The sequence below is a fragment of the Sus scrofa genome, chromosome 5, assembly GCF_000003025.6.
Source record: "Sus scrofa isolate TJ Tabasco breed Duroc chromosome 5, Sscrofa11.1, whole genome shotgun sequence".
In the NCBI taxonomy this organism is placed as follows: domain Eukaryota; kingdom Metazoa; phylum Chordata; class Mammalia; order Artiodactyla; family Suidae; genus Sus; species Sus scrofa.
Genome location: NC_010447.5, coordinates 11,862,883 through 11,884,500, shown reverse-complemented (window position 1 = coordinate 11,884,500; position 21,618 = coordinate 11,862,883). Strand labels below are relative to the sequence as shown.

At 39.0% G+C, this 21,618-nt stretch overlaps 1 protein-coding gene across 44 annotated transcripts in view; it reads right to left on the bottom strand.

Annotated features, from left to right (window-relative positions):
• Nucleotides 1-21,618, bottom strand: part of RBFOX2 (RNA binding protein, fox-1 homolog (C. elegans) 2) — a 271,803-nt gene that overhangs the window by 20,825 nt on the left and 229,360 nt on the right. For 21 of the 44 annotated variants that reach the window (XR_002343804.1, XR_002343806.1, XM_021090998.1 and 18 more), the window contains 6 exons: nt 19,089-19,142; nt 8,460-8,552; nt 5,573-5,633; nt 1,910-1,963; nt 1,704-1,796; nt 463-595 (listed from right to left, as the gene is read on the bottom strand). Coding sequence is in view for 41 of the 44 variants with exons in the window: in XM_021090998.1 (XP_020946657.1) it covers nt 463-595; nt 1,704-1,796; nt 1,910-1,963; nt 5,573-5,633; nt 8,460-8,552; nt 19,089-19,142 (488 nt within the window). In the remaining 3 variants the exon portion in view is untranslated. 44 annotated transcript variants of the gene reach the window in all.

Sequence of the window (21,618 nt, the reverse complement as noted above, 5' to 3'; positions counted from 1 at the left end):
GTGGGTAACTAGCTCTGCTGCTCACCACCCAGGCAGCGGAACCAAAAGGGGGGGCACGTGTGGTAGCCTCAGCCCCAGCAAGGGTGGTGGTGAGAGGGGATCCAGCAGCGCAGTCTTGCACTACAACCTTGAGCTCCTAGTTTGGTTCTCTGCAGGAGTGTTAATCCATATTCGTGCGATGCTGAGTGAACTCCATGCCAACACACTGCTAGTGAACACGAGACGGTTCTGGCCACTGTCTTAAGCCACTACTGTGAGGGCTTAAGGTGGCCAAAATGCAGATTTATATAATGAATTGATAGTTGGTTACATTCTGATAATGGTATGGTTCTTGCCATCTAATCCGTTAATTTGCAAATATTTATAGAATCTCTACTGTGTGGTACGGCAACATCCCAGAAGTTATGAGAGGGCCATGGTATCCTTTTTGTCCGGCTGCTTATTTTGGAATCTACTGCTTACCCTGGATAGGCGGGAATGGCTGTTGGAGGTACCGCTCGGACCGCACCGTATACCGTCCGCCCTCTGCCCCTCAGGTGGGCTCCTCTGAAAGCGGCCGCCGTGGTGGCTGCAGTTGGGTAAGGGAAGCCAGGAACTAAAGGGAGACCCAAAATATGACACAAATGTCAACTTGCATTCAGCAGCAGGTAGACAGTCACGACTCGCTTTGAATCAGTTACAGGAAAGATTTAAAGACACCCCGCAGCACAAGTTTTCTCAGAAAGAAATGGAAATCTGCAATTGGCAAAACGAACTTGACTCCACACCCCCTGCATCACAAATCTGGAGTGGGTGTTCTTTGTTCCTTCCCGACGTCGGCACGACGACGCAAGCTGATGAGAAACAGGTCAAGCGGCTCTGGGAGCTACTGCCATCAGGAGAGACGGGACTTTAACTTCTACGAGCAGTTTAAATCGATTGCTATCAACGTTCTCTGGCTGATGATTATTCTTGTTTCCAAACATCATTACAAGGACATAATTCTCCTTCCTAAGAAGGCCCTTTTGTGTTCTGACACGCTGCCGCACTCCAAGGCACATGCAAGTCTCCAGACGTTTCCCTAGTCAGCTTTATTCTTCACCTGAAATGTTTTAATCCAGAAATGTGAGGTGAGAGGGAAAAATACCTCTCCCCTGCAGTCTTGCATCCTTAAAGAGGCAGCATTTTTTAAGGGTCTATTTTAAGTGTGCTGTCCTCTGGAAAACACGCAGAGACATTGATTCTGTGTCTGCTAAACTCTGTCTAATTATACCTCTTGCTGGAGCTAAATGGCTCAGGTCAAAAAGACTTTTAGAGACATCAACAGAGCGGAGAGTAATCAATAATACTGGAGGGGCTTTTCAATGATATTCTACCGGAGGGCCCAAAGCTGGCTTGCAGATAACATGTATAACATATGCCACAAATAATTACCTCTTCTGTTTCCTTTACTGTCAAGTGCAGCCTAAAATTTTCTTTACATGTCCTCACCCCCTTCTACCCCTTCCAACTCTTGCTTTTGGGCAACCTTAACATTTGGTCAAAAAGATTCCATCACAGGCAAGCAGGGCAAGGCACTGTGATGGTACTTCTCTCTCTGGAAAATGCCTCCTTTTCAGTTATGTATTTATATGGGAAAAATACCCCAAAACAAAAAAAGGCCAACACATCACGGTTTACTCACAACAGTCAAAACCCATGCCAGGTCGACATAGGCTACTTACTGATTAAAGGAATGTAAGTGTTGATGCCCCCTCTTCCTGATAGGGGCACGGCTGCGTCATTGCCTAGTGACACATCTGCCTGAAAGCTGGATGCTGAGGGCATTAAAAAATAAAAATGCAGAAAGGTTACAAAGGAGTAACAAATTGAAAAACAACAGATGTTTTACATGCACATAAATAGCACAAATGGAAAAATTAAATGCTACCTGCATACAACTCGGGACCATATACAGCTCCAACGACTGGGCTTAATTTCCAACCTGAAATGGAAGAGAGGACAAGGGGGGCATTTACGACTCCATGAGGATAAGGGGAAACAGGGAAGTCTCCTTAACTGTATCAAAATGAGCAGGATACCTTCCAGGAATGGATGTGGTAAGGATGAGACTGTATTACATAGAAGTCAAATCATTATGCTATACACCTCAACAGTGCTGTGTGTCAATTGCGTATTGATTAAAAAATTTTTTTCTTTTTGTCTTTTTTGGGCCACACCCGGGTCATACAGAAATTCCCAGGCTAGAAGTCAAATTGGAGCTGCAGCTGCTGGCCTGCACCACAGCTCATGGCAACGCCAGATTCTTAACCCACAGAGCAAGACCAGGGATAGAACCCACATCCTTATGGATACTAGTTGGGTTTGTTACTGCAGAGCCATGACGGGAACTCCTGTCTTCTAAGATTTTAATTTGTAATGAGCAAAAAAATATATATATATAAAAAAATTTGTAATGAGCACATTTAAGTTAATCAGACCTTTAAGCTAAATATATCCATGAGCCTGCTGTTGAATGTTAGCTTAAACATTTATAAATTTTTAAGTATTTCCAAACAACATTAGGTCTGATGTCAAATTTATTTCTACATTCCCTTTCTTGTCTTTATAGAAATACGGTGAGTGGTGAAAAAAGAACGCAGTACTACCCACTGATAATTAAAGAAGAGCAGAATTTCATATGAAAACATTCATCATTAAATATTTGTTGAATTTTATACAAAATAAGCAAACATACAGTATGATTTTTCTGAAAGACTGGGTCTTTGATTTACTTCTTTTTATGACACTGTAACATTGTGCCACTGCTACTCTATAAATATGTAAATGGAAAGAAGAAAAGGCCATTTACCAGCTCTAAACTCTATGAGCAAAGACATAATTCAAGAGAAAACCCATTCATTTGGAATCAATCCAATCCTCCATTATTTTTTGTGTTCATAGACATGCCTCTTCATTATTCTGCATAAACATTTCAAAATCTGGGTTCAAATCCTACTGGGGTTGAAAAGCACAAATATTTCACAATGTCAGACAAACTGAGTGACTCAAAACTAACATGAGCTAAAATGTTGACAATTCATCAGAAGGCACCTAGCACACTCTTCAAATCTCTAACATGGGAGCTATAGGTTTCTAAAGTTTGGTTCTAGTAGGCTTGAATACTGATTTAGAGTAGTATTTATTCATTTTTATTTTTTAATTTTTTTGGCTGCGGCCGCAGCATGCAAGAGTTCCTGGGCCAAGGATCTAAGCCAAGCCACAGCAGGGACAATGTCAGATCCTTAACTGCTAGGCCATCAGGGAACTTCCTCAAATTATATTTAAAAATGAACTTTTCCTTTCTTACCAATGGCACTATTACTTAAGTACTCCCTTTAAATATAACGGATGTGGAGTTCCTGTCGTGGCGCAGTGGTTAACGAATCCGACTAGGAACCATGAGGTTGCAGGTTCGATCCCTGCCCTTGCTCAGTGGGTTAACGATCTGGCGTTGCCGTGAGCTGTGGTGTAGGCCGCAGACGCGGCTCGGATCCTGCGTTGCTGTGGCTCTGGTGTAGGCTGGTGGCTACAGCTCCAATTCGACCCCTAGCATGGGAACGTCCACATGCCGCGGGAGCGGCCCAAAGAAATAGAAAAAAAAAAAAGACAAATAAATAAATAAATATAACGGATGTATGTTGTTATAATATATTATTTTGTTTTTTTAGGGAAGCACCCACAGCATATGGAGGTTCCCAGGCAAGGGGTCGAATCAGAGATATTGCTGCTTGTCTATGCCACAGCCACAGCAATTCAGGATCTGAGCCCGTATCTGCGACCTACACCACAGCTCACAGCAATGCTGGATCCTTAATCCACTGAGTGAGGCCAGGGATTGAACCTGAATCCTCATGGTTACTCGTCAGATTCATTTCTGCTGAGCCACGATGGGAACTCCCCAATGGATGCAATTATAATAATGGCATATAATGGTACACTGTCAACAGTATTTTGAATACCTTTAGTTTTATACAATGGACAATGTATTTTTACAGGTGTTTGACTTTCACAAAACGAAAACCCAAAGAGAGCAATGATAGGTACCATCTCCAGGTCAATGAGTTACCACTACACTTCCCTGGGCTTCGTTTCCTAAATAATAAGCTAGGGATTTAGATTGCGATAATTTCTAAAGAGCCTTTTGGTAATTCTGTGCCTGACACTAGATAGATCTGAAAACATAATCAGATAGGTGAGGAAACTGGTCCACAGTCACAGCACAAAGTGGAAATCTAGAAACACAATCTCTGTCTACTCAGTTCCAGTCGGTAGCTTTTTCTGCCTTTCTCCCTGGATCTAAAGGAAGTTTGACATACCTGCCTGTCCTTCTTATTTTGTTTAAATGGGATTTTATCAAAATTATGGAAACTTCTTTCTGTGATAGCAATGAAAAGACGAAAACAAAAGGTAACGTGGAAGGTGGGGGCGCCCTAAGATACACCACTGATAAAATGGATGAGGAAAATGCAAATGATGCTCAATGCAAACTCTGCTGGTTTCCACCATCTATTTGAAAGGCCGAGCTACACATATTTACGGAAGACCTTCTGGGATACACTCAATACAAGTACACCTCTACCAGCACAGACTCTGGCAGGAGGTTCAAATGCAATTAAAAGGGAGAAATGCCCTTTTTTACTCTACATAAAATCTTACACAGAACTCTAAAATATACAGCAGAGAAGGAGGTCCACCAGGGAGGAGCTGTAGGGCTCAGGACCCCATCCATTTGGTTTTTTTCTTTTTTCGTCCAACAGGGACCAAACCCCTGTAGTACCACATATTAAAATGATATCGTAGCTCACTCAGAGAATATGTGTCTAGATTGAATCAGACAACTGAAGCTAAGTTCTGTTTTTGTTAGACAAAATATTCACAGAAAAATTCCCTCTTGACAAGAAATTTATAAAACTCACAATATAACCTGTAGTCATGAAATAAAAGAGAAAACGTGTGCGTGCATGCACGTGGGCATACACACACACACACACACACACACACACACACACAGCCTTGGCTGTTACCTCTAGAGCATTCCTTTAAAAGGAGAACAAGGGATCAAGAATTAGTCTGCTTAAACTGGCACAACATTTTAAATCAACTACACTTTAATTTGAAAAAAAGTAAAAAAAAAAAAAAAAGAATTATTCTGGTCATGCTCAGTTAAGTAGGAATGAGGAGTAAAAGCGGGGGTTGGTGAGCACCCGGGGCGGGGTGGGGGGCCTCATGGACAAGACTTACATATTACGAAGCACTATGGCAGCTAAAAAAGAGGCTGCCCAAGTGGGACCAGACTTGGGTTAACAGGTAACCTCAAAGGACATGTTCACACCGTATAAAGTGCACTTACCTGAGACGGTAACTAACACCTTAATAGCTAAAAAAAAAGGTCACTTGCAAAAATTAACTCTCCTAGGGAAACAAAATACTTCAACATAAATGAAACAACTCAAGAATGAAATCAAGAGAGAGTCTTTGATATCTGCAAAAAGTTCATCTATCTATACAAGAATACATGACATCTTTCTGGAGGTGATGTGTAATCTCTTACCATTTGCATACGGTGTGACCATCTTCTTATTGGTCATTACACGTGCCGTTGCGTTATTCACCTGAAGACAGAAAGTAGAAAGGAGGGCAGGGAAGAAGGAGAGCACATTAAGGAATACGGAGGTGCTTATCCAACAACCAACAAGGTATTCAGTTTAAAATGTAAATTTCAGAGAGCAATGATTTGAATAATTAATATAGCAATATAAAATATTAACATATAGTATTTTAATTAAAGTACTTATTATTAAATGAGGCAAACAAGAGAAAAATGCAGTTTCTCGGTCTCCAAGTGGAAAACTAGGGCTACTTTTATCAACCAGGGCTCCAAAGAAAAAGGACATTTTCCAGCTCTTTGGCGCTCTCTTAAACAGAGAAGTCTTTGCATTGAGGGAAAAAAGGAAAAGAGTAAATTGGGGATAACTCTGTACATGAACTTTGAAGTTCATTAATAAAACAGAGGCTTTTGCCACATTGGTTGGGAAGCGGATTTACAGGAAGATGGGGGTGGGGGGGGAACCATGGATTTCACCTGTTCAGCATTTTTTGTATGCTTGTATAAGATTTTACTGTTTGAAGTCAGTAAACAAATATAAGGACTTATATTCCCATGTTGACAGACTTCAGGACCGTTCTGAATTTTCTAGATTATGTGGTCTATCCATTTAAGAAGAAAAGTTTTCAGAACGCCTTTAAATTAGGCACTTAAAAGAAGTGAAAAAATAAAGCTTATGTTTTCTTTTATGGTACACTCCACCCTCATCAGAGAACCGCATAAGTTAAAGCACCCTCAGTGCTAAGGTAAGCCGGGGTTCCCAAGCCGGTGCTGATGGAAAAAAGATGATGGCACTTAGAAGCCAGGATACTGCAGCCCAGCGTCAGAATCAGCCTCAAAGCTCTTGGCAAGGAGGGTAGAGCCTTACCACGAACTTGATAATATACTGTGTTGTGATATATAAAAACAGGCCATTTTAAAAAAAGAATTATAAAACATACAAAATGCAAATATGTATCATTTCACCTCTAGGGATTTACAGTATGTGAAATTTGCATGGCAAGAAATCCATTAGCAAAAAAAATAAAAATGTTTTTTAAGGCAGATTTGGAACCAAAAATGTTTTAATATATCTTTCAGGATTTGTATAGTGATAATCTTCCCATGTGAGGAAAAGAGCTTGAAACTCCATTTACTCCAGTTTGACCCACCAAATCATATAAACATTTCACATTTAAAAAGAAAGAATGGGATACAACAATGATGAGACTGAGAGCATGCAGTTAAAAAACACACACACACAAATAAAAGAAAGAAAAAAACAATCAATTTTGGAAAGAAGGGAGAAAGTGAAGAGCGAGGCTCTCACAGACAAGGATTAGAATGGGGCAAGAGCTTCCACTAGCCGCTAGAGCAGAAAGCACCCAAGCACTTAAAGGAAAAATGGCCAGAACCAATCAGAAATCACCAGTCAGCAAAAGAGACCAATAGCTGCACAGAACAGAGAAGGGGTGGGGAGGGAGGGGGCAGGGCTAGGAAGAGAGCTGGGGTGAGGAGAACACAAATGCGGGGAAGAGTACAGAGAAAGTCAGGGAGGCCATCGCGGGCAGGAGAGAGAGCTGTCAAGGGCCAAGAAAGAACAGTCACAGCTACAAACAGAGGTCTGGGAAGGAGGGAAAGGAGGAAAGGAAGTGGGGGCAGGAGGTGCATTAATAAAACCAGCCAAACTGGAGTTCAGTAACTCTGAGTAAGATGTGCAAGGGGAAAAAAATCACCATGACGTCAGTACTCAAACAGCTCAGACTGCTACCAAACAATATGTACATCCAAAGTCCAGGCGGCATTACTCAACAGCAGTGAAAATAAAAGGGGGAAAGGAAAAGGAAGAGGAACAAGTCAAATCACATTTTGTAGTGTTAATGTGAGATGGCAGATGGACTTTTTCTTTCTTATTTGTTTGTAATTACATTATAAAAAAGCTTCTTCTCTAGTGCTTTTGATTCACTTACCGCCAACGGGCACCATCGCCAGCATTGTGTATAGTTACCATGGAAAGAGTGAGTCAAGTGAAGGGCCCTAAATGCTAAACCATTGGAAAGGGAGGGGGGGAAAAAAAAGCAAAATATGCAGACATCTTACTCAAAATGGTGGCTTTTATATTTCATACTTTTAAAAACTGGGAAGGGGGAAAGGAGCCAGTTAACCTTCACCGCGTAGTGAAAAAGGGCTGGGGAGCAACAAGTGGCCGACTCACTCCCAGTGCTAGTGCATCCAGCAGGCAGCCATCAAACCCTCTGGTGAGGATTCATCCATTCACTTGAAATTCCCGGTATTAAGTACAGTTAAAAGCCACATGAGTTTTGGAATCTCCTCCCACTCCCCAACAACCTCTATCTAACCTTTATTCCCTACTTATCACATGTATGTGGAGGTGAACTGGCCTCCCGAGAGAGAGAGGATATTGGCTGGCCCCTTGATTCATTACAGGACCCATTTCTAAATTGGACAGTTTTAAAGACATTTTATACGTTAGTTTTATTTTGGCCTGGTTACAGGAATTCGGAGTCTCGCAAACTGAAGCAAAGGAAAAAAATCAAGAGAGTAGAAGGATGGACATTTCGGAGGAAAAAAAGTAAATGAAAAACAAGTACACATACATACACACAGGGGTAAATCAAAATTAAATCCCCCAAACCACCAAAAATGGGGGGGGGGGAGGAGAGAAGTGTTACTTTTATGCATTTTAGAGCAAGAAGGTGAAGGACACAGAGACACAAACACACACACACACATACACAAACAAGACAGGGTTCCAAATGTGAAATAGGTGAGGCAATACATAAAAAGAGAAATAAAAATATAAACCAGAAATTGAATTATTGAAGACATGCACCTCGATTTTACGGCCCTCTACCACGGTGCCGTGTAATTTCTCCCTGGCCCTGTCTGCATCAGCACTATTCTCGAAAGTTACGAACCCGAATCCCTGCATGCAGCGGGAGAAGGGGGGAAAACATGCACATCGTTATATTGAAATACTGATCTCTCAGTAAATAGAACAAAAATATCACAGTATGAAACTGACATCAGCAACAACTCAGCAATACTCTCCCAAAGTCACATTTTCGGTCCATGCATATTTTGTAAAGGGAAATCAAATCTGATAAAAGAATAAAGAACTGCAGTAGTAGTCATAATACTAATTGTAATCATGTAATTAACAACAATAATAACAATAATAAAATGAAACATAAAGCATGTGAGGCCAGACCAAAATTAAGGTACAGAGTTACTCGGGTCAAACCATTCAACCAAGAATCTGAGCATTTAGGGGGAAAAAAACAAAACAAAACCTACCTTTCTTTCTTAATTCAGGTTCCTTTATGTAAGACTAAAAATACTTAATTAAATCTATCATTACCCAGTAACTTTTACATGAAACAGGACATTTAGGGGCAAGCTTTGTGTGAGTTTTCTTTCTTTCTCTTTTTTCTAAAGGAGGTCTAATTGTTTTAGGCCCACTCTTCTGGCTGCTTCTATCCCCATCAGCTCCTTTGGGAACAGGATAATTTCAGCCAACGTGTTGATGTGAACCTCCATGGGGCTGGGTGTGGAAGAGGAGAGCACACGTGTTTGTCCAAACATAAATGTCACTAAGCAGTGGTCAAGCGTGACTTGCCGTCAATGCTAATTTTATTTTACCTTATTTTATGTTTTTACAGCTGCACCCACGGCATATGGACGTTCCCAGGCCAAGGGTCAAATCTGAGCTGCAGCTGGGGCCTACGCTACAGCCATGGCAACACCAGATCTGAACTGCATCTGTGACCTAGGCAGGGACCTTAACCTGCTGAGCCACAATGGGAACGCTAATGCTAATGTTAAATGACCAGACGGGCACTTAGAATAAAAACACGTTCAGCTGAATTTCAGAAAACTGCTCATCCAAGTTTGTCTAAATTACACTCTTGCTGAAGTCTACATCTGCTGCTAAATATATCTAATTTTTTTGTATATAGAGAAAAGGAAGAGTCAAAGGCCATGGGAGTGAGATCTATTTAGCGACCTCAGTTGTATACTATTCAACAGGAAAAGGATACCAGAAAACAGCAATGCGGCTGCTACTCAGAGTTAGGATTAATTTACTCTGTCCACTGTAGATGCTGAAAAACAAACCAACAAACCGACCAACAAACCATGGAACTTTATTAAGTAGAAAAAGCAGGAGAGCAGGGAGTTAACCCACTTTACTCCTTTGCTCACATTAAATCTGAAAAGACTACGTCATGATCACACCACCAATTTCAACGCTTGTATACCCTAAGACTATCTCATAAAGCATTGTATCGGTTCCACTCCAGGTGCTGTTTTTCTCTCTCCACTCTGTCACTATAAAAGTTTCTCAAGCTATTTGCCTCTGCAGAGTAGTTAACTTTGAATTTTCTGAGAAAGGCCTCGTGTCTCAAAGCCTTCACTGTTCCCCTACATTCTTTGCCTATACCACTGTAGGATAACCTGAACCCTGTAAGTTTTACTGAAGTTCTGCTCTGCTGCTTCATGCCGTGAGTACTCCTATATATACAAGACACATTCTCGACCGAGATGGTAAAGAACATGCATTGCTCAGTAAGGTTTTATAAAAGCAACTCCACCATTTTGAAGCATCTGACTACTAGGTATTCTAAATGAGTATATGGTTGGGTGGCAAATCCATGGAGGATTCCAATGGATTATCTCTACCTTCGACTTGGGCATCACCACAAATACTCCAGAAAGTGAAATTCTAAGCTGATAGAAAATTTAAAAAACATATGTAGCTTAAGATGGAATACTATGGGTAATTTTAACTAAAAATGTCTCTTAACAATATAAATGTGTTGAAAATATGAGTGGGAACACATTTTCAGAAACAAATGTCAACACATTATAGCCACTTTGACAACTCAAGGTATACAGGGCAAGTCACTAATGAAGTATTCATTTGTCACCTACACCAACACCCAGTGAAGATAAGAAGCCCGTTCTCCAACCCTGGAGAATCCTCCAATGGGAAAGTTAAACCTTTTACAAGCGGTTACAGACACACAAACACACATACACACATACTTGTTTGTCTTTTAAATACACCCATGGGGTATAAAGGATAAATCTGTTGGTTTCCTTTTAAGGGTAAAGAAAGTGGATCAAATTGAGGTTAAGCACCCAAGCGCCTGCAAGGCCCAGAACACCAACAAGGTCTTTTTTCTTCCAGGCAAATTTTTCCTACAGCTAATGGTGAAAAACTTAGAAATTATGCTTTGAAATCAAAGTTCAGTATTCTATTTACTAAACTACCATTTCTTCTAATTTCCTTTTTCAAATCTAATTGCTCATTGTGTTCTATGACCCTCCTTTCTGTAATGTGTTGATGGAACATTGGTGACACAGTGACTGCATCTAAAAGAATGCAGGATATATTATAAGTATTGGCATCTTATAGCCAGCAAATGACAAAGTTTAACATTAAAGTCTGCTTGTGTAAGATTTTCTCAGTATGACTTCAGTTTTCTGGAACAGAGTTTCACTTTCAAATTTTTAAAAGTATTTCATAAAGAAAGGTGTTTATACACCAAAGGAAATGCTAATTAAGATACCAAAAACCTAAAGACGAAGCAAGCTTACAGGCACATTTACCTAAGGTAAGAGGAGGCAGAAGGCTTGTTGATACTTTGAGACTTCCTGAGAAGAAACGCAGAGGTAAGAAGATTTCTTTCTTGCCTTGGAAGATAAATAGACCTTGTATCAGACAGAATAACAGTCCCCCAAAGTGGTCCGTGTCCTAATCCCCTGAACCTGCGAATATGTTACCTTACATGGCAAAAGGGATTTTGCAGATGTGATTAAATTAATGATCTTAAGATAGAGAGATTATCCTGGATTATCTGGTGAGCCCAGTGTAATCGCAAGGATGCTTAGAAGGGAAAGAGGGAAAGAGGAGGGCCAGAATCCGCGTGCAGCAGCCGGAGAAAGCTGGGTGGGCTGCGGCTGGCTCTCAAGATGGAAGGGGGGCTACAGGCTAAGGAATGTGGCCAACCCGGAAGCCAGGAAAGGCAGGGCAGTGGATCATCCCGTCCAAGCCACCTGAAGGACTGCAGCCCCTCATTTTAGCCCAGTGAGACCCACTTTGGATCTCTGACCTCCAGAACTGTAAGATAACAAATCTGTGTGGTATTAAGCCACCAAGTAAGTTTGTGATAACTGGTTCAGAAGCACTGGGAAATTATACCTCTCAGAATTAAAGTCTGTGATTAAGAAGGTGAGAGGCATAACCGGCATTTTTGGAGTGTTGTCCTTAAATATTTTCCTCTTGAGTGGAACCTTCACACAGAGGACTTTCCATCAACTCTATTTTCTGCTTATCTGTCACATTTACAATTTGGTTTTAAGAATACTAACTCAAATAAAACTTGAAAAAAATTTCAATGTTACTGTTTCTTAAATAAAATTTAGCATTTCTGAAAATGTGCCAGGAATTGGGCTAAGGATATTCAAAGACTTAAAAGAAGTTACTAATAGGAAAATGTGCATATGTGAAATTGTTTTAATATCCTTTTTATTCTTGGAAATCTAATTCACATTAAGTTTCATCATTTGGAGCTCTTGCTTTAAAAACAAATTTTGTTACAATTATGTCCTAACCTAACACCTTTTCCTTTGTAACATGATCATATAATGTATCAACAGGGAAATACAATAATATAATAACATAATAACTTTGAAGAGCTACAAAGTTAGACTCAATAAAAGTAAATATTTCAGGTAGGTAGGAAGATAAAGAACAGATAAACAAAAAGTAAATTTGTATGTTTATTTATAAAATAATGTTGACATATTTCTCTATACCAGCACTATCTGACAAATATAATGTGAGCCACACACATAACTTCAAATTTTCTACTAGCTACATTAAAAAAGTAAAAACAGGTGCAACTAATTTCACTAATATACTTGAAGCTGTACTGGGTAAATAACAATTAGAAAATAATAACAAAAAATAAAAATAAATAAATATAAATATTTCCCAACAAGCAATATCATAAAAAAAAATAATATATTTGATTTAACCCAGTATATACAACATAGTATGATTTCAACATGGCATCATTATAAACCCATTATTAGTGAGATGTTTAACATTCTTTTTGTGTGTGTGTGTGTATGTGTGTGCTAAGTCTTTGAAATTGGTGTCTATTTTACATTTAAGGCACATCTCAGTTTAGACCTCCCACATTTCAAATGTTCAATACGGCCACCGCCCTGGACAAGGCAGGTCTACACCCTTTAAACTCTGACCCGGGGCTCTCAGTTCACAAAGTTCTTCTGTGTTAATAATTTAAGAACACCTGTGCTACATTCATGATTTACCAGCTACCTTAGTTGCCTTTCGGAAACTGAAGGATGGTATGTTTATCAGGTGTATGGTTGTGGTTAAAACTTATACAGAGTGTGACAAAAATTTTATCATCTGCCTTGACATTCATCTGTCATCAAGGGCATATGGAGCCGAGTAACTGTCACCTTTTTAGTCTGGCCTCAAACTGCGATAAATAACAAGCAATAGGGTGAGCAATGTGAAAACATTTTAAAATTTGTATAATCTTTGAATTTTTCCATCTCAGAAAAATGAGAAAGAAAATTTACCATGTAACTTTTAAGGGAGAAATCAAAAGCAGACGGTTCTCCTGGGTATGGCCAGAACACAGAAATTAAAAAATAAATAAAAGAAAAACAAAACTAAAACCCATAAAATGGTAACAAAAGAAAATAAACTACCACTTTTGGAAATACATGCACTGTTAATTCAGTTTTAAGTATAATGAAAAACATTTAATCTCAACATTACCCATCAAATTTTACTGAAAATCACAAATGCCTACTTAGTGTAATTTCAAAGGTAGTCTTTTGACCATATTTGGAAAGAAATAAGGGAAATTTTTTCTTATAAATTCCCTTTGCATAAAATCAATGCCAGGGAAATAGGAGAGAAAGTACAGCAGATTCCCTGCGTCTGAGGAATGGGAATAGAGGTTTTATCTTCTCTAAACTTTCCTAAACTTTAACTTCCAGTCTAAACTTAAGCCTAGCCCAAACCCAGATACCCATCATTCCAGAAATCCACCTGAGAGAAGTAATGAGAACAGAGTAACTAAAAATCTGCTGGAAATCTCACAAATTGTTGTGCTCTGTTTTGGAGACCTTCAGTGGACTTAAGAATTGACACTGCCTGAAGAGGTGAGGAGCTTCTACACATTCGGTATTTGTAATACACATCCCTTCAAAAGTGACAGCTATACTCACAATGTGTTGACAAAACCTTATGGGCGTTCCCGTTGTGGCTCAGCGGTAATGAACCCCACTAGTACCCATGAGGACACAGGTTAGATCCTTGGCCTCGCTCAGTGGGTTAAGGATCTGGCATTGCTGTGGCTGTGGTGCAGGTCGGCAGCTGCAGCTCTAAGTCTACCCCTAGCCTGGGAACTTCCATATCCCACAGGTGTGGCCCTAAAAAGCAAACAAACAAAACAAAAACTTTATGAAAAATATAAATGTTTAAATCTGTGGATTTCTTTTTAAAATAAGCTTGATATTTATTACAAACAAATTGTTATAGGACTGAGTGATAATGAACAGGATGGTGAAAGGTCTGAATTTCAACAACGGAATAAACTCTCTGTCCCTAAAAGTATCCAGCAGATTGTGATGGAACATGATGGAGGATAATGTGATATATATATATGGCTGGGTCACTTTGCCATACAGTAGAAATTGACAGAGCACTGTAAATCAACTATAATGGAAACAATAATCATAAAATTGAAAAAAAAAAAAGAATACAAAAAAAGTATCCAGCAGAGAATACACAGTGAAGAGTCCTGGTTATTAAACAAGGTGACCACTGTTTAGGGTTCTGTTTAAGACTCTGAGAAGAAAGACTGGAAGGAAATGCACGAGAATATTGTGAATATTCTCCTTAATGAATTGTGCATGCTTTTTTCCTTCCTATTTCTAATTCATGTTTGTCTTTTTTTATAATGCTTCCTTAAAAAGTGCTTTTGAAAAGTTGTTACTCAAAGGATCTACAAGGAGAGTGGCAATATAATTTATTGTTCAAACTAGGGCACTTTGAGGGAGAGAGGGGATATTATTAATAATTATGCTATGGCAACAGGTATAAACTGGGAACTATGTAGGATAAATGAGGGTATATGGCTGCTCTCTCTACAGTATCTTCTTACTGTTTGTATTAATACTTTGTCATGACCGGTGCAATCTGGAAAATCAATAAAGCTATGCATAGCTGTATAGTCATTTTTCCAGATTCTTTTTTTTTTTTTTTTTTTTTTTTGGTCTTTTTGCCATTTCTAGGGCTGCTCCCATGGTATATGGAGGTTCCCAGGCTAGGGGTCTAATCAGAGCTGCAGCCACCAGCCTATGCCAGAGCCACAGCAACGAGGGATCTGAGCCGCATCTGCAACCTACACCACAGCTCACGGCAACGCTGGATCCTTAACCCACTGAGCAAGGCCAGGGATCGAACCCTCAAGCTCATGGTTCTTAGTTGGATTCATTACCCACTGAGCCACGACGGGATCTCCCATTTTCCTAGATTCTATTTGAATATGTTAGTTAATTTTTTGTTAGGGGTGCCATTTTTCATCACATATCTTAACTGAACATTTTCAAAAAGATGGTCTATTTTGCTTCAGTTAATCAAAGAAAAATTAAATGGCTGATTGTTTTTTATAAAGGAGTGGGGAGTAAAAAGATGATTTTCAAAAATCACATGAAATAATTTATATATCTATATACACATGTGCACATAAATGATTTAAATTCACTCCATAAAAATAAAATTTGGAATATGAAGGTCAAAGAAGAAAGAAGGAAAATAGTCAACAACAGAGAAACGACCACCTCCTGGAGCACAGAAAATCTACTCTCCAGGCAAGCTGGAAGGTAGAACACCACAGGCGGGGAAGGAAAGGGCAGGGCAGAAAAACAGTGTTCACTTATGTGTACAACCGAGTATCATCTCAAAACCAGGGCCAAGAATTTCATCAGAATAAGACATGGTGTAACAAAGGATTGCTTTTTGTTTTGTGGTCATTTATTTGGTTAAAAACTGTTCTACTGTAAATATTACTTATCTCTAAAAACTTGGCTTTTCCATTACTGTTTCAAAAAAAAATTCAATAAAGCTAATTTCTGTACAGAAAAGCACTCTGTTAAGACTGAGCAATTCTTTTTTTTGGCCATGCCTGAGGCACGTGGAATGTGGAAGTTCCTGGGCCAGGGGTCAGATCCATGCCACTGCTTCAGTGCCAATGTTGGATCCTTAACCTACTGAGCCAAAAAACCCTCCAAGAGTGAGCAATTCTTAACAATGGAACCACAGGAGTCTCTTCTTCTCTGATTCCTTTCAAGACATACTGTAATTTTAGACACAAAAGAAACGAGAAACTAAACTTAATTTACAAAAAGAAAAATACTCATTAATTTATCTTAGGTGGATTCCAGAAGGGGCATCTAGGTTTTGATGCCAAAATTAATCTCTAGCCCATTCCAGCAAAGAACTTTAGATAACAGTTAAGAAGGGCAAAGATGAAGTCAGGTTTTGTACCAGTTCTGGAAGGTAATTCTGAATTCTGTACTTTGTTCTAAAAACATTTTCCAATTAGTACATGGTCTGACTACCCTTCAGCAGCCCAAAGAAAAAGGGGCAGTGAGGACACAGCATCAAGCTGAGAGAAGCAGCATATACTCTGGGTTTTGAGAAAAGAGAAAAGGAAGGCTTGTGTCATTTAAAAAGAAAATTACAGGGGAGAAGCAATTGAATTGGGTAAATTAAAAAATTTTGGGTAGTAGGCAAATCCTTGAAGTCAATGGAAGAAGCCTTAGAAAGATCAATTTCCTTTGCTTCACAAGAATTCAATCAAATTATTTTCTTGGTAAGGAGCAAGTCCTCAATGCCTGATGGAATTATACTGGGCTTCCGGTTGTTAGTCTCACTAAGAATATTCCAGACACATACACTTAAAACAAAAAATATTTTAACTATCAGTTTAAGATAAACAGTGTGGTCAATAATTTTCCTGATTTCACATTCATGTGCTTCTCATCTCTAAACCATTGTTATTTTTCTATCTTGTATCTAAAAAGGTCGTAAAAAATAAAAGCAAACTATTCAACAAAGGAACAGAAATCCATTGTGAGGAAATTACAAGTATAAATTGTTTTACTGGTTACAGCTTGAATAGATGTCACTTTAAAAATACTTACCAAGTTAAGTGCTGGAGAAAATTCTGTATAAGCATATTATTTTTTTTTTGTTTTAACTGAAAACTGGAAGCTTAGGGTATAATTACCTCTTTAATAATTAACAAATAATGATTACAGTCAGAATTAAACACTTTTAGTGTTGATGCATTCTATAAAGGAAGGGAATAATAGTCAGGAGCATTAGAAAAGTGCACACATTTTCATTAGCAGAGATGGGGGCAGGAGGTATATGTAATTCTGTAGATATGTTATTTTTATTTTGTTGTCCTTTTAGGGCCACTCCTGTGCAGCACATGGAGGATCCCAGGCTAGAGGCTGAATCGAGCTACAGCTGCCAGCCACAGCCACAGCCACTCCAGATCCAAGCCTCGTCTGTGACCTACACCACAGCTCACGGCAACACTGGATCCTTAACCCACTGAGAAAGGGCAGGGATCGAACCAGTATCCTCATGGATGCTAGTCAGATTCGTTTCCACTGAGCCACGATGGGAACTCTCTAGATATGTTATTAATTCCCAAAGTATAGTGAATTTGGAGCAGGAAACTGAAGAGAGGGAAATATTAATTAACTTATTTATTTGCTTTATTTAGCTTTCCTCAAATTAACATTCTTAGAAATTAAATCATAGCCAAGGGCTATTTTCAAGGCTCATTAGAGATGACCAAATGAAAATTAATTCAAAAAGTGGTCTAACCTAAAAATGCAAATAGAACCTAACATGGCAAGGTAGATATTTACAAGCTTGGCCCTAGCTGATTGTGTCCGTGAAGTGTATCTCATTTGCGGAGGAGAAAGAAAATTCTCAAATACAACTTTATGAAAATCAGTTCATCAAATATTTTTTCACAACACCGTTTCAAGACTCTACCATTCCTTAATTCCTAAAAGTACTGCTGCTTATTTTGGTGCAGAAAAGTTCTAAATCATATAGATTAGAAATTTAAAATAGTAAATTACTAGGCGAAAGTAAGTTTTAATGAAAACGTTCAGTTCTTATACAGAACACATTTAAGAAGAGAATACATACATCAAATTATACAGGGTTACTGTATTTATTCTTATGCAAAAACCCCTAACTCTCCCTATTTGTAATGGAAGCGACTCAGTCCTGAAGTTTACCTGAGTAGAACTTAAAGTGATGAATACCTGAGTCACCACTCCCTGTTTTTAAACCTCGTCAAAATTTTTTGAAAAGAGAAAGCAAATTAACCGAATAAATGATGTTCTAAGCACTCTGAGGTCACTTTGAAGTTTGATTGCTAAAAGCTGAATTGTTCTGATAGAATTCAGACTAGAATTCTCACAGAATTTCACTTTCTTTTTTTCTTTTTGTCTTTTGAGGGATGCACTTGCGGCATGTGGAGGTTCCCAGTCTAGGAGTCTAATCGGAGCTGTAGCCGCCGGCCTACGCCACAGCCGCAGCCACGCGGGATCTGGGTCACGTCTGCAACCTACCCCACAGCTCACAGCAATGCTGGATCCTTAACCCACTGAGCGAGGCCAGAGACCGAACCCGCAACCTCATGGTTCCTAGTCGGATTTGTTTCCCCTGTGCCACAACGGGAACTCCGAATTTCATTTTTTGTTTTTTTTTTTTTTGTTTTTTTTCCAGTCTTCTCTCTCTTCCTTTAAAATGAGAAGCTTAGGCCAAATTTAAACCCAATAAAGGACTGGCGGGACTGGCGTGTCCTACAGCCTTTCTTCCTCATGGCTACATTCTCCCTCAAACCGCCCTTGTTTCCACCCCTTCAGCTTCCAGATTTAAGGTTTAGAGAAAAGTTTTGGCTATGGGGTAGCTTATGTTCAGAGATGATCTAATCAAGCTAGTTAGGATTTTTGTTTGTTTTACTTTTTAGGGCTATACCCTTGGCATATGGAGGTTCCCAGGTTAGGGGTCGAATCAGAGCTGTAGCTGCTGGTCTACACCACAGCCACAGCAACATGGGATCCGAGCCACGTCTGTGACCTACACAAGAGCTCAAGGCAACGCCGGATCCTGAGCAAAGCCAGGGATCAAACCCACATCCTCATGGATACTAGTTGGGTTCGTCACTACTGAGCCACAACGGCAACTCCCTAGATAGAATATTTTTCGTAGGCTTGAAAAACAGCTTAAATTTTCTGACTCCTTACTATATGAAATGAAACAAAACTAAAAAGAAACCACGCACAAGCATACTGAAAACTAAACGGAGCTTACCTTAGAGCCACGTTCATTAAAGATTATTTCTACATCTAGGATTTTGCCAAACTGCTGCAGAGACAAAAATAAAAACATTTATTTATGGTCAGCTTTTTATCCATATACTTTACTTTCTTCTGAAAAAGGAATAGGTGTTTTTTTCCCCTTTACTTATTTAACTTCAATTTTTCTATTTGCTGAAAGGTCCCAAAAACAGGTACAGATTTTTCCTCATCATTGAGCTGATAATTTCTTCTTTTAAATTCACTTACATGTGCATTTTTCACATCTATATAGTGGAAGCTGTTTTCAGAAGCTATTCACAGAGAGTGTCTCCCTATTATATACTTCTTCCTGACTGCATCTCTAACTTTTGAAATGTCTGTTTTTTGTTTTTGTTTTTGTTTTTGTCTTTTCTAGGGCCGCTCCCGCGGCATATGGAGGTTCCCAGGCCAGGGGTCGAATCGGAGCTGTAGCTGCCAGCCTACGCCAGAGCCTCAGCAACGCAGGATCCGAGCCGCATCTGTGACCTACACCACAGCTCACGGCAACGCCGGATCCTTAACCCACTGAGCAAGTCCAGGGCCGAACCTGCAACCTCATGGTTCCTAGTCGGATTCGTTAACCACTGAACCAGGACAGAAATTCCTGAAATGTCTGTTATAAATAGTAAATTCTAAATAGAAAAATATACTATTGAAGGCTATTTATCTTTCCTCCCCCACCTTATGTTCACTGGGAAAAAATAGAAAATATAAACAAAAAGGAAAAGGGAAACAGGAAATGAGATCATCTGTAATCCCACCATCTTTTTCTTTTTTTTTTTTTGGCTGCGCTTGCAGCGTGTGGAAGTTTCCAGGCCAAGGAAGAACTTGCGCCACAGCAGCGACCTGAGCTGCTGCAGCGACAGCTCCAGATCCTTAACCCACTGCACCACAAAGGAACTGTGTAATTCCACTGTCTTAACATTTCGATACCCAGCCTTCCTGGCTTTTCCTTAGGCATATATATATATATGTTAATAAAAAATATATATAAATATATAAAACATATATATGTAACTACACATACATATAACTATATAACTATAGATATCTCACACTACACATACTGCTTTTACTTTTTTAGAACTTAATATACTATAGCTTTCTAAATCATGAAATATATATGTGTTATCATTTCTATAGGTTACATGCAATTTTCCATCATACCAAACATTTGTGGACATTACGGATAGTTCTGTTTCTTTGCCATTTTAATATTTCTGCAATGAATATCATCAAGAATATTTATATAATAACTTTCTTTTGTAATTATTTAAATATTTTAACATTTGGAAAATCAAACAAATCTAAAAACACAAAACCCAAATAACTATTGTGAGAGTATAGCTGATGGGGCATACACAAAACACAAACACAGTAATCACCTGGAGGAGAGGTATATACAAAGTGACAAAACTACCTGTTTTAATCAACACCTGGATGAACTGACTTGAAGGAATGTGCAGTAAATCTCCAGGCACCTTTTTTGGCTCACACTTCCCTTTGAGTACTGGACTCACAGACCCAATTATCTATTTTAATTGGATTGCAAGGCAGACTTTGGGAAATGTGAAAAAACTAAAAAATGAAAAGTGCAAAACAGAAATCATGTTTTCTTCTTGGTCTGAATTATTACCATCTTTATCAAGAAACATGTATTACTAGAAAAAAGAAAAGAAACCACCACCACAACCACCACCAAAAAACCCCAAAGCAAAAACCAAACATGTATGAAGAGCCTAAGTTTTCTAGGGTAAGAGTCCTGGGTTTGATTCTAGTTTCAGCATTTAATATAAAATTAGAAAAATCAAGAGAAGATGGAAATGTCATATTTTCATAGGAAGGAGGGCATTTTGCTTTATTTCTTTGTCTGTCCCCCAAACTGAGATTTGTAGGGTGTTTTAGAGTTTGTTTTCTTTTAACGTTTTCCAATTGGACCTTACAACATCCTTCCAGAGTACAGACTGCCTTCCTTTAATGGTTAAGGACTTTGAGACTGAAAGAAGGCACTAATCCAATTTGCAGAGCTAATAAAATCTGGCATGCAATCTTGCTTTTTACCAATGCCACTGTCCTTCTAGGTACCAACATGTACTAACCACGTGGGAGAAGACAGCAACCAGGTATTCTTTGCAAGGAAAATTTCATGCATTTTTTGCACTTAGTGTCCAATGGTAAGGGCATAATGCATTTCAAGAAATCACTGATACCTGGCCTAGGCACATCTTTAGTGGACTCTATTTTTCTGACTCAAGAGAAGACACACTTCTGAAAGACAAGAATGTACTCCGCTTTTCACAGCCCTCCAGAGATTAAGGTTCCATATTATCTCTGATAATTCGGTAGAAAACTTAACAACTTGTACTCCTGAAAAGTTTTTTCTTAAATGTCACCTACATTCTTTATCCTGCCTTTCATATTTTCTGTTCTCTCTTTTCTGCAGAGAAGAAGAACAACTACCATTTCCTGCCAAAAAGCTCTTCCAGCACTTCAAGAACCTCCTT